At 47.3% G+C, this 13,698-nt stretch overlaps 1 protein-coding gene across 1 annotated transcript in view; it reads right to left on the reverse strand.

The window, feature by feature from the left end:
• The window catches only part of PLXNA4 (plexin A4), a gene marked incomplete at its 5' end in the record, with an annotated part of 374,119 nt that overhangs the window by 67,668 nt on the left and 292,753 nt on the right, over positions 1–13,698 (reverse strand). Inside the window, 3 exons of the mRNA XM_082765856.1 lie at positions 1,823–2,013; positions 4,482–4,578; positions 12,564–12,764. Of these exons, the coding sequence (XP_082621982.1) occupies positions 1,823–2,013; positions 4,482–4,578; positions 12,564–12,764 (489 nt within the window). The remainder of the gene's footprint in view (positions 1–1,822; positions 2,014–4,481; positions 4,579–12,563; positions 12,765–13,698) is intronic.

The following is a 13,698-nucleotide window of genomic DNA, read 5'->3' on the forward strand; positions in this document are numbered from 1 at the left end:
AGTGAATATTGCAATGATCTGTGCGAGCTTTGGGAGCTGCTGGAGGAAATGCCAGCAGAATTAGAAGTGTGTCCCTTCTGGAGCTGTAACACGGAGAATGAGTGGTTTTCAGTTTGTAAAGAGACCGTAGGTACAGGGTTTGGGTTCAAAGCATGGTGGAGAAATATGGATGGACCTTCAGAGCAGCACGTTACTGCAAGGTCAAGCCCTTGTGGTTTGGACTTCAGCTTTGGTTGGCCATCTGACACCTCCCCAGTACTAAAATCTGTGAATCTCTATAACAATTCTGAACCTTTCCCAAGGTTTGAGAATTGGAAAAGATTCAGAAAAGGTTTCCCCTCAGCTCCCTATAATTCGCAAAGCCTCAAAAGTGAACTTTCAAAGTAGCTGTTCATTCTGGCTGTCTCTGGGCTTGGCTTCACAGCTTTTGGTGGGTTCAGAAAGACCAGCTGCAGACAAATGCAGGTGTGGTGGGGATCTCCACCTTGGAAACACCATAATTAGTACGGCACTTTGGCAATCCAACTCACTGGGTACTTTGAAGAGTGACAGACTGCAGAAAGATGGACAGAAACAAAATAAGAGGCGCTCCTTTCAATGGCTTCTAGGAAAAACAGATCCTACCCAGACTTTGATCACACAAAACCTCCATCCATGGACACTATTTAGGGCCATAACACCCAGATCTTTTGATTCTTAATTAAATAAAATTGAAAAAACTTTTCTTAGTTTCTAGGAAAATAACCCATTTATTATTTTATATTAAAGCAGAAGCACCATGGAGGCCAGATCTCTTCTCTGTCTCATTTTCTTCCTTGCTGTCCTCAGTTGCAAATAAAGCCTTATCCACTCTGAAAGTTTACTCGTGTTAATTAAAGCACGGTGACTGGGAAATGCTTATGGCAGGGGGCAGTTGGTAAGGGTGTACTTCCCATTATCATTGCTCAGGTATGTCAATCTGCATGCCTGTGACCTTGCAAATGCTGTCCATCATGATGGCAGAGGCATCCTAAGAGCAGATAAAATCACTTTAGGCTGAAGCCCCAGTTTCCCCCCCTTGCTGTCTCTACCTTCCTTTGTTTCCTCTTTCTATCACCTTTTTATTCTCTTATCTCCCCTTTGCACCTTGCCCCTAACTCTTCCTTTGGCCCAGTCAGCACAATCAACAGGAAACCTTCTCAGGGACCTTGTTACCTTGCAAGGTCCACCCAGTCTTGACCTCACTCTCCCTTTATCACTTAATAGGTGATTTCCAAATTTCCCTTAGACCTGGCCAGAGCCTGCCTTCTCCTTGAGCCTTCGGAAGGGAAGGTTGACAATTGCACAGGGCTTTGATTGATCAACAAGGCTGTCTTTCACCTTGCAAAGTCAGCCAAGCAAACAGAAAAGAGTTACTCTGCTGGAGTTAGTGGAGTCTTTTTTTTTTTTTTTTTTTTTCTCCTGGACAGTGATGCTGTCTGCATCCTGCTGCCAGGAGGCATGAACTACACCCTGCCGTCTTCCTCAGCCTCCTGTCAGCAAAGCTCCAAACACTCTGGGATAGCTCAGCTTCTCCTCTCGACCAGTCTGGCCAGAGAGGCTTTTTCTGCCTTCATTCGATAACTCCGAAGTAGTTGATTTGAGATGCCCCCAAGTGTCTTGTCTCACCTCCAGAAGGCCCAGGCCTCCCAAAGGCCTCATGTGCTATCTGCCAGCCCTGCATGGGCAGCTTGCAGGCTTTGGGTTACCCAGCACTGACCTTCCCCAAAGCCAAATCAGGAAAATAAACCGAGGCAAGGGTATGAGATGGGACACACAGGCTTCTTGTAGATCCGTGACTTACATCTGTGATCTTGGGGTTGGTGCATTTGCCCTTGGTGCTGGACAACTCCAGCCACTGGCTCTCCTGGGCCGGGCAGTGCTGCTTCAGCGTGCACTGGTTCTGCCCCTCACACCAGCCACACTCGAAGTCCGGGTCGGCTTTCAGGCACAAGCCACAGCTGTCACGCATGGCCCCACACTTGTACAGGTGAACTGTGGGGATAGGAAAAGGGAGAGGACCTCAGAGATGCAGACAAGATGGGTGAGTGGTGGGATGTCGGGGGGTGTAGTGAGGTGAGAGGGGGGAAGGCATTTTGGGATGCTCGTCTCACAGGCAGGGTGGGACTTCTCCAAGGGGGTAAATAATGGGGGATAAAATGCTTACATCCTCAGTGAAATAAACTGTGCTTGTCAGAGTTCATCCCCCATGCAAGATGTTTTTGGGAGGTGAAAGCAGAAGGGGTACTGCCCTCAGTAAGGCGATGGGTTGCAAGCAGGAGGTTGGGAAGAAAAGGGCTTGGGCAGTGATGTGGCCTTGGACCCATCCTTTTTCTTAGAATATGTGACCCTACCACCAGTCTCAGCCTCAGCTTTCCATCTTCAAATGCTTTCCTAAACCTGCTCTACCCATAACCTAAACTTCACACCAGGGAATTTTCCTGGAACACCTTACCCACCACTCACTGGCAAGGTACAGTCACTCAGGTTTCTCCCTTAACATTAATCCGAAGAGGGAATAATAAAAATCACAATGGTCTGGTATGAGGCTGAATCCAGGAATTCTCAATCAGCTTTTCCCCTTTCTTCTGCTCCAAAAATTCAGGCTGTTTTACACTTTGAAGTACTAAGTTGATCCTCCTTTAATACAGACAGTAAAGATTAGTGCTTAGCTCCGTCTCGGGCTGCTAATAAGTGATTAGAGGCAGTCAAAGCTTTTTTTTTTTTTTTTTTTTTTTTCCAAATAAAGCTTAACATTTTTACAGTTCTATGACATAAGATCCTGCTATTTATCCTTATTTTACAGATGTGTAAACTGAGGCCTGAGTTGCACAGGGGGCTGATAGCAAAAGTCTCCTCCCCGAGGCTGAAGGTGGCAGAATTGAGGCTTTCAGGCCAGCTTATCTGTGTATTTGTGTGGGTGTTGGTAGGTTTCGTTGTAAAATGGGGGATTTTCCCTTTGTACTTCTGTTTTGCCATGTCAGTAAGTGACTAAAGTCTGTGGTTATTATTATGCACAGTTCAAAAGCTCGAAGGCTTTGGATATGTGTGCTGAAAAGCTTCAGCTCTCCATACCTGCACCCTGCTCTCCCAAACGTCAGCAGGTATTGGTGAAGGCAAGGAAAAAAAAAAAACTTTTTATTTCTCCAGGCTGGTTGCAAGAAAAGTTTTCAAAACATCTGTCAATCACCGTGTGCTGCAGGCCTCCTGGGATGCTGGTGCTTTCTTATTTTCCTGTTACTTTCCCTCAATTTTTTTGAGCTGATCTGCTCACAATTTTTGGGTGAGTTCAGCCTTTCAGCCCACCAGCCCAGCTTATGTGATGCTGGCTATAAAAGTGGTGAATGATCATCTTGCAACTTCACTGACAAAGACATTGGATCTAATCCTGCCTCTGCCTCTCCCTCTTGATTTTCCATAGAAGAAAGTTTGCTCCTTTGTAGCGCTGTCAAAAATTCTGCTTTTAACCACAACTTTTGTGCTAGTCAATAAAGCTCTATGCCCATGTGGGGCTTCCACATGCATGTGGCTGTTGCCTTGCTGCCCCAAAACATGATGGTATAATCCAGACTATCCCTTTGATGGAAAAGGGTCATGCAGCAGGGAGAGGAGTCAGCTCAGCTCAAGGATGGATGCGAGATGGTGTGAGAAGAGCAGGGAAACTCCTGATAGGGAGTGGGACAAATAGTGGGGAGTGTCCAAGAAAAAGGGAAGGTGAAGTGAGGGAGGGAGAAACTTCTGAGGGGTGGTGGTGTGAGGAGGAAAGACTGAAGGTCTGAGCTGTAAGAGGCTGAGCGGAGAGGGAGCCTGATGCAAACAGCTCCAGGTGGCTGAGGGTGAAGGACAAGAAGAAGAGGATATGGCTGGACCCTCCATCTCCAGCTAAAATACCTGTCTCTGGGTTGGAGAGGCAATGACCCTCTGTGAGAGACACATCAACCCCGTGCCATCCATGGTAATTAAATAGAGCTGGGCTCTGGGCAGGAGGTGGGTCTGGGTCCTTTGCCATTGCGGTTTTGCTTTGTTCAGCCTTTTCCCCCTGGCGAGGCTGCAGCCTTTCTCCTCCCTCTCGCCCTTGCCCTGTTCATTACCACATCACCTCTGAGCAGAGAGTGCCTGATCTCCTGGCGTGTTAACTCAAAGGGCATCATTGCAGGGGAAATAAAAGAGGGGGAGAAAGCACGAGAAGGAGGGGCAAAGACACAAGATACAAAAAAAGTGGGGAGAAGCGGAAAGAGAAGGTGATGAAGGGGAAAGCCATGTGAGTGGGAGGGAGAGTTGTACTTCTCCAGGGGAAAAGCACAAAAAAAAAATAATAAAAATTGGTAATTTGCAGGGTGCAGAGAACAAGTCTGCACCAGACAGCACGAGGAGATGGTGGCAGCTTTGTTAAGCGTAGGGAGCGATGAGGCCCGTTGCTAAGGTTACTGCTTCCAAGGACAAGTTGAAATAATTCTTTTTACCTTTGTTCTGTGCTGGGTTGTCGATGTTGAAATTCCCGTTCCACACAACCGTCAGCTCCACTGGCAGGCTGTTAATCTCCATCCCTTCGTACGAATACTAGAAGTGGGAGAGCAAAAGGTAAAAATAAAAGACAACAAAGGCAGCCTCACTTCATGCCCAAAGGTTGGGAAGGGTCCTGGGGTGGGCAAGAATTGATACCACAAGCTGTGAACAAGAGAAATGGAGCTGTCACCTATCTCCCTACCTGTTGTTACCTCCAAGAAGGCCACGGGAAGCTCTCAAAGTTGTGGTTCTCAATGGAGCAAGCCGTGTCCATCTCAACAGCCCATAAGTCTTATCTATCTATTAGGTGAATATTCTGTGATTTCAGCATATCTGCACATTATAGGGTTGGCAAAGTACCTTCTATCGCAGCTCTGCGGAATATTTTGCCAACTCTTGGGTGCACCTCTAAGGCACTGTGGATGTGCCATCAAAATATACCTCTGCTGTGTACTCTGTAGGTGCTGGGTTTGTAGCTAAGGTTATCTACACGAGTGTTAGTTTGAAGAGCTCTTGGGTGCTGAGTGAGGTCTTAGAAAGCAAGGAATGAGAGTAACTTAGAAATGCCTTAAAAAGGGGGAAAATGGAGGTTCTGTGTAATTATAGACCTGTCAGGCTAACTTGACTTCCCAGAAAGAAAGTACATCAAATTATTAAACAATCAATTTATAAGCACCTGCAAGATGATAAGGTGATAAAAATCAGCCAGCATAGATTTGTCAAGAACAAATTGTGTCAGCCCCATCTAATTTCCTTTTTTGACAGGCTTAATGGCTTTGTGGATAAAGGGGAGGCAGCAGATGTGATTTATCTAGATTTCAGTAGAGTATTTGCTACTGTCCTGCAGGAGATTCCCATAAACAAGCTAGGGAAATATGATCTAAAAGAATCAACCATAAGGTATATGAACGGGCTGCCAAAAATGGTCCCAAATCAAATAATTCATTGTTGGGCTGGGAGGGTGTTTCAAACGGAGATTTGCTCTGGGTCTGGCATTATTCAGTATTTCCAATGCTGACTTGGTTGACAGACTGCAGACCGTGCTAACAGTTTTGGTGAATGACTCTGTTCAGGGAGAAAGTGGAAGAACATCCAAAGGCAGGGTTAGGAATTCAAAACAAACTTGACAATTTGTAGAACGGGGCCAAAGTCAACAAAGTGAAATTCAGCACAGGCAAGCAGCGAGTAGTCTTCGGTAGGAGAAATCGATGCAAACAAATATGAAATTGGAGTGACTGGCCAGTGCTGCAGAAAATGGTCTGGGGACTGCTGGAGATCGCAAGCAGATTGTGAATCAACAGTGCCATATTGCTGCCAAAAAAACAAGCAAATCTCATTTGGGGATGCACTAGACAGAGTTTCTTACACACATAAGCCCCAGGAGGCAATTATTTTTCCCTGTTCAGAACCAGAAAAGCTTCAGCTGGTGTAGAGGGTATCCAGTTTCCAGCAAATATGAATTAAAAAAAGCTTAGAAATCTTTTGAGAGAGTTAGACAGACTTAAACAAATACTTGTCAGGCACAGTCAAGGTACACGGTTCTGGCCTTAATGAAGGAAATGGAAGCTGGTCTCTGGGGGCTGTTTCCAGCCCCCCACTTGGTGAACTCTCAGACACGTGGTACTTGGTGTGTTTTTTTTCAGCCAGATTTCGGTTTATCCTAAGTCAGTTCACACAGAGTTCACTTGGTTGCCCGTCAGACCCCACTGCTTGCCTCCACCAGCAGCTTCCACCCAGCACTTCACCCAAAGGCAAAATGCCTCCTACGATGGAGAGGATGCATCACAGCGATGGTTGCTTAAAGGACAGAATGGGAACAAGGCACAAAGGGAAGAGACACTACTACCGACCCCAGTACTTGTAAGAATTTACTATCTTGAGATCAGGAATATCCCACAGAACTGGGATCTACAGCAGGACAAACTCCCTCTCCTAAATAAAGAAGTGTGTTCCCCACTATGAGACTAAATACAGTTCAATAAGCTGCCCGGTTTTCCTGGATATGTCCTAGGGACCACAAAAAAATCCCCGTCACTAAGGTCTCAGCATGGTTTTCCACAGAGATGTCAAAGCTCTGAACCTTCAGAGGCAGGTTTTCCTGTATCCACTAATTGCCATATAATTGCAGAGCAAATCATATATGGTGATTTCTGTCCATTACAGCGGAGTGAGTGCTAGTCGCACGGTAATTTCTGTTTGGACAAACTAAACACAATTAGCCGGTAATCCACAGGCCCCTGTGATTATGATCTAGTTGTAGGGTATTTATGGGCATGAGCTTTGTGGTTACCATGGAAGTAAAGAGCTGCTGCGGGTTATCCGAGTCCTGCGTGATAGGGCTGTGCCCGCCAGCCTCATCCAGTATTAGCATTTTTATGACACTCCTCGGTGTCACTGCCAGCAAGATGCAAGATGATGCGGAGCCGCTTGGACTCACAAGGCCGACTTTTCACAGCTTTTCGGAGCGAGGAGCAAGGATGGGGAGGCTGGAGTGGGAAGGAGAGCGACTGAAAAGTAAAGAATAATTAATCTTCTGCCAGTCAGGAGCTTTGCTAACACCTGCTTTGCATGGCACTTGGCAAACGTTGATTGGAAATGGGAAGGAGCATGTGTGCAGAATGGCTGGTCAACCTTAAGTCGCAAGTTGAATCCGTAGGTGCATGAGAAAGCATTAATTTCTGCCTCGAAAGATCCTCATCTGTGTGTACTGGGATTTATCTGTTAGCAGAGCCTAGGCAGGGCTGCCAAGGGACAGGCAGCTGGAGTCCCCCCGAGCCTTTCATCCCACTGAGAATCCCAGTGCCAACAGCAGGAGCCCAGATGGGATTTTATATCTTATCTGCCTGTGGCACTGGGGGCAAACACGCGTTAGGGCTGTTAGCTCGGTAGAATTGATCCAGAACTGGAAACGGATGCGAGGGAATAAGCAACAAGATCCCCGTGGAAGAGCTCCAGGGATGAAACCAGCTGAGGGCTGGAAGGAGGACGCTCTCTCTGCCTTGCCTGGTCTGCTCAGACAGCTCGTGGGCTCTACGGCAGCAAAACAGAGCAATTTGCAAAGTAACAGGGAGTAGATGCTCCGTCCTGCTCAGACCACAGGAGCTGCTAACTCATTGTGGTCTCTGTTCAAAGCCCGCTGAACTCGAGAGGAGTCTTTGAAAAGGATTTGCTCGGCTGTAACAATAAGATGGAAATATGTTTCAGAGGAGAGAAAAGGGCCGAGGCATCGATCTGCAGGACGCACAGCAGAGCTTCCTGGGCACTCCTGCTACGAGCGTTCATACCACTAAGGCTTGTATGTACGTGTCGCCGTGCACAACTTTCTCCAGCACAGGCAAAAATTGCACAAAAGACACAAATCTGACCCCGAAGTCTGCGAAATCTGGATTCCCACCATGCATATCAAATCAAAGTAGAAAATTACAGGCAATTTAGAGGCCCTAACTCAGAAAGAGAGGCTGCCCTCCCAGAAAGGCAGGCTGGCTCCCATCAGGAAATGCCAAAAAGCTGCTAGAAGGAGCTGCTGTAATTCACAGGAACAGCACATTGTGTTTTGAACTCTCGAGCACCAGGCTCTTTGTCTCTTAAACTCTTTGCTAGTATCAGATAGCCTTACAACAGGGGCTGAGCCCGTGGCACCGCTCGGCCCTTTCGCCGCGCTGTTAGCGGTTTAACATATTGTGCACAAGCCACCGTAAACAGGGTGTCTGTTTGTCTCCTGGAGGTTTTCACCACCAAGTTCCCTGTCCTCAGGCTGAGATCGTGGCTGCAGAAAAATCACAGCTCTCAGTTTTGTAAGAGCAACGCAAACATTAGCTGACTGAGCAGCAAGATGGTTTATTTTTCAGTAATCTGCACGTTTCTGGCTCCTCTGGGCATCCTGTTAGTGACTACAAGCACCCTGAATTAGAGGAACTCAGCTTTGCAGACCTCTGAGCCTTGTGGTTTGTGCAGAAGCAGAGGGATATGACCTCTCGGTACATCCTCCTGAGATGCTGTGCAGCACAAAGACCTTTGGAGGTTTGTCTTGGGCACGCTTAGGACTATAAACTGAGCGTGGTTACGTGATGTACCTCCAACATGTCCAATAGCAGGGAAACATTTGTAGACAAACAGCTTTTTGGTTTTATTTTAGTGTTAGTTTTCCTTGACAGCACAAAGACTGCTTCTGTGATTAGAGCTTGGGCCTGGGGACTGATTCCTGTATCTGGCTCTGCCACCAGCTCCTTGCGTGACCCTGTGCAAAGCATTTAATCCCTCTTTGCATCAATTTTCCGGCCATAAACAGGAGGCAGAAACCTTCTTGCTCAAAGCCATCACCTTGAACTCTTTGCTTACTAGAGCTGGGACTGAACCTCTGGGTCTGTGTTATCACCCACAAAAAAAGAGCCCACATCACGACTGGGGTCCCTCTGCGATATTTGAACATAGATAAAATAATTTAATAATGTAGATAAATTAATTTAATAATTTAGCAATAATTGAGAGGCGTATGCATGACTCAGCCCTGGGCTCATCTGCCTTTGGCCTCCTGTAAGTGTGTTTTCCCATCATGTTTGGGAATAGTTGCTCTTTTTTTTTTCCCAGCCCTGTTTTTGTTTTTGTTTTCTCCCTCCCTCCCTGCGAGCCGCGCCACAGAGTCAAGTGCTTCTGAGATCTCTTGCTCAAGTGCAATAACGTGACAAATACAACGTGTTTGCTTTTCCTATTCCCCTCTTACCCAGTGCTTTGAGCTGTTCCACCCCAGGTCTCGCAGCACACGGACCCGCGAAGGGCTTCGGGGCAAATTCTCAGCAGGGATTTCACTGCTGGAAATCAGCGCGTGCTGCCTGCACGTGCCAAGACCAGGCACTGGGTCAGGCTGACATAAAGCAAAATGTGTGCTTAGGTCTTTGAAGCTGGTGATGGCAGTGATCGTGGCATGGTGAGGCAGGGCATCGCTCACCCATTTTCCTCTTCTTTTTTTGCTGAAGTTTGCTGACCCTGTTGGGCTGACTGCAAGTGCTGGGTCTCCCAGTGCTTCCCACTGGGGAGATTGCTCCCTGCCCTAATAGATCTGTTCCAGCCATTTCTGCTGACGTTTTTACTTACTTATTTATATGCCTCCTTAGCTCTCCTCCTTTTCATTTCCTCCCATCACTCCGTGTCCAGACTGTCGGCAGAGCTATCATAAGTGCAATAAGGAATGGCAGGCAGGGTCTCTCTGAGTGATAATTGTGTGCCTTGGGTGGTGTGATAGAGGACAAAGCCCAGAGCTGAGAGGCTCAAACCACTTGACAAGAACAATAATTGTCCCGAAGCGTGCTGCCTGCAGTGACTTATTGCTGTTATCAAATGAAATATCTCCTGGAAAGACAGGGAGAGAGACGGAGCTGGCTATTGACTGGACCAAGCACCTAGGCACCATCAGTGCTGAATATGACATTACTGACAGGCCATCAGATAGGCTGGCCCCACCTGGGTGTCCTTAAAACATCTCTTAATTGAACTTGGAGCCACTTAGCAAAGTGCCTGCCTAAGATGGATGGACCTGGTTCTCATCTCAGCTTCCCCTGGTGTAGATCCTGAGGGACCAGGCAGCCAGGAGCAAGAGTTAAAGCTTCTTTTTTCCTGCTCCTATCCTGGGTAAAAGCAGGAAAACTCGTGCATTTTGCAGAAGGTGTTCTGCAGGAGCTGGATTTGAGCTCCTCGGTGCCTCCTGTAGGATGGGAGGGGACAGAACTGGAGGCTTACGTTGGAAAACAAGCCAAGAATGATTGCTTAGTCTAGCATGCATCGCCAACAGAAAGATCTGCTGGCAGGATAGCATCCCTTCAGGGACACACCATCACAACACATCCTCCCACCCTTCTTTGGACCTTCTCCAAGCCTGCAATGCAGGTGCTACGCTCAGTGCCTCATCCAGCTACTCTGCTGAATAAAAAAGCTCGGCTGAAGGGGGCTGATTCAATTTGCAAACAAGCTCATACAGCTGTTCCTAAAGCCAGGTGACCCTCGGAGCAGGGGCTCATTGTATCGCGGTGGCTCCAGACGGAATGCTAATTTTGGCAGGAAAGGAAATAATCATGATGGAGACATACCTACAGCACTCCTTTCCCATTGTCTGTGTCCTCTGCCACCTGCTCAGAGCCTGGGCATCTCTGTTCCTTTTTTTTTTTTTTTTTTTTCGTATCTGCGTGAATGTTTCTTTCTTTTGTCTGGCTCTCCCTTGCACATCTCTTTCTCTTAGCGTCTGGTAAATTCAGAGCAACAATGAAATAACATTTCTCATAGGGGAAAAAAAATAGCCTCAAATCAGAGAGCCAAACTGCCTTTAAAAGAAGAGAGAAGAAAAGAGAAGAAAAGAGAGGAAAAAAAAATAGAAAAGAAGAAAGGAGAAGAAAAGGAAGAGGTAGGATGCAGAAGAGGAAGGAGTAGAGTTTATTCCAAAATAATCCTCTCCTCATGGAGATGCCAGAAGCCCACCTGAGCCACCACCAAATGTGGGGCAGGCGTGATACAGACCCTGCAAGGTTATGGAGTGCCCTGCCACCGTGAGCAGCTCAGGAGTAGCCTGCAATGTCATGACATCAAATTAAATGTTAAGATCAAGTGTTGTCACAGCACTCAGGCATCCCATGAGCAAATACACCTGGGGATTCATTGAAGCCCACTTCGTTGGTCGTAGGTACAACCTCTTCTTGAAGCATGCAGGTAACATGAGAACAGTCACCATTACCCCTTAAAATCAGGCTCAATTATTGAGTAACACAAACCAGGGGGCTAAGAGAGACTCTCCAAGGCTGCTGAGGCAGTCAGTCCCCCATTCAGCCCAACTGTGCTTAAAATTACCCTGAGATGCCCCATGCTGGTGCTTGTTTCTGCCAGATAATTTGTGACTCTGAAAGGCGGCTGCGCTCCTCCCTGCTAAGATGCTTTGGATAGACATGTAGACTCTGCTCAGGTGCATAAAACATTCCTCCAGCCCCAGGCTTTCACTTTGCAAAAGAAATTCGTTTTTAAGATAGTGTAATGCTTTCTTAATTTCTCAACCCCTTTTTTTCTGTGAAATCTCGAATCTGGATGCTCACAGGCCACTAACCAGTAATGAAAATCAGGAGGGAGGGAGGGAAGGAAAAGAATAAATATGACAGTGCCATTGGGAAAGTTTTGTGTGTGTGTGTTTTTTTGTCTTTTTTTCCGACAGATCATGAAACGTGTGAACTGCCTGTAATCTCCAACACGCTGCTTAATGCAGCAGAATATGTTGTGATGGGTTTTAACAAGCCCTGCCCGGCATGGAGTGGCAGAGCTGCAGTGAAGTGGCTAAAGCCTGTAATTAGCTCTTTGACTAATAAATCATCTCATAACAGCAATGCGAATGACTCAAATGCATGTCTGGGAGACACAAATTTCATGGAGAAACCTCCAGAGGAGCTGTGCTAGGTGACCACCACCACCTATCTGCACGGCTCCTGCCCCAAAGCCTCACAGGGGCTCCCTGAGATTGGTGTCACCGGTCCTGCAGGTGGGGAAACAGAGGTGTGAGGAGGGCAGAGCGACGAAACAGAGCCTGGGGAAGGCTTGTCTCAAGCTTTTAGCATCTCAGCCTTCCTCGGACCCATTGCTGGCATTTGTCAGACTGTTTATATGCTGTTTGTGTCCCTTCGCTAATTCCCCCACATAATAAATTTAATTCTCAGTGCTGACAGGAACATTAGTCCCTTTGGAAACCCTTTTAGATGCAAACAAGGATGTGGCACTGTGAGGATACGGACATTTTAACTGGAAAATAATGTCTGTGGGTCATGGCTAAGGTGCTCCAGCATGGCCAAATGCTGGGACCCAAGGCTTTTTGGTAACACAACCCAGACCTAAAGAGCAAAAGGGGCAGTTTGCAAGCTACCAACCCTGACTATAGCTGAAATCAGGTATACAATAAAGTAAAAAGGGCTGCAGCACAGCACTAGATCCCATCAGGACAGTGCTGTAGGCACTCGTGGTCCTCCCTGGTCCCTGCAGCTCTCCCAGGGGTGCTGAGGGCAGTGAGGTTTGCTCACCGATGTGTTCTGGCACTGCACGCTGGAGCTGTTGAACCTCAAGGCAGGCACCCGCTGCTCGTTGCCCTGGATGTTCAGGATGCATTCGTAGCCTCGCTGGCCAGATTGTGGCTGGGGCAGGTTCTTGGCCTTCAGGGTGATGGGCTTGATCACCTCCACTGGCACCAGGATCTTCTCCGCCTGCAGCAGCTGGGGACAGTCCTGGGGAGAGAGGAGGCAACACAACAAGTCAGCTCATGAGTTTCCCCATCCTCTGATGCTCCTCAAACTTCTCACTTGATGCTCTGCAAAGCCTTTATGTCTCCCTGAGACTCTGCTTGGTACAAGGGGATTCACGGGGCATTGCTGAGGAGGCTCAGATAAATAGGTGAGTAAGGATTGCTTTTACAAGCCATCCTTTCCCACCTCCTTTTTTTGCACTGCATGCAGTCCCTTGACCTTCAGGACTCAAAGAGGTCCTCTGGTGCCTCTTCCTACCTGCTCCATTGACCCCCAGGGTCTGAGTCTGGTCATGATGCCATGACCCAAGAAGTGAATAAAGCCAAATCCGAGCATAATTCCTTGCCTCCCCAGCAATCAATGCACCGTTGTGCAAAAGGCACGGCTGCAGCAAGACATACTGTAAGCCACAGAGCATGGGCTGCTAAAAAGAGAGTTTGGTTTGGCTTAGAGAGGGGCAGAATATTTATTGGAGATGGATTCAGATCTCAAGAAACAACTTCTGCATACTGTGTGAAGATCTCCAGGAAGGGTTTGCAACCAGTTTTGAAAAATGCTGAGAGTATGTTGGTAATCCAGCCAGGTGTGGTGCACAATTTGGGTGTGGGCACCTAAATGGGCAATGCAGAAAGCTCTGATCAAAGTCAGGTAAATTTGTACAGCTTTAGTTAGAGCAGCAGAGCACTGCTTCTTCATGGTGCAATCAGACAACTGCAAGCTGTGAAATCTGTGTATGCTAGGAAGTTATAAACAATTTAGGAAAATAGTACAGTGTTTGCCTTGCTAATCCAAGGCAGCTTGATATAAAATACACAGCCACTACACCAGGCTACAAACATAAGCATGCCATGTGTACCAACCATGCCATCTTGGTCACCTGTAGGAGCCCGACTGTCCCTTTTTTAAAGTATTTCCA

Source organism: Aythya marila (genome assembly GCF_965140915.1).
Source record: "Aythya marila genome assembly, chromosome: 1".
NCBI lineage: Eukaryota > Metazoa > Chordata > Aves > Anseriformes > Anatidae > Aythya > Aythya marila.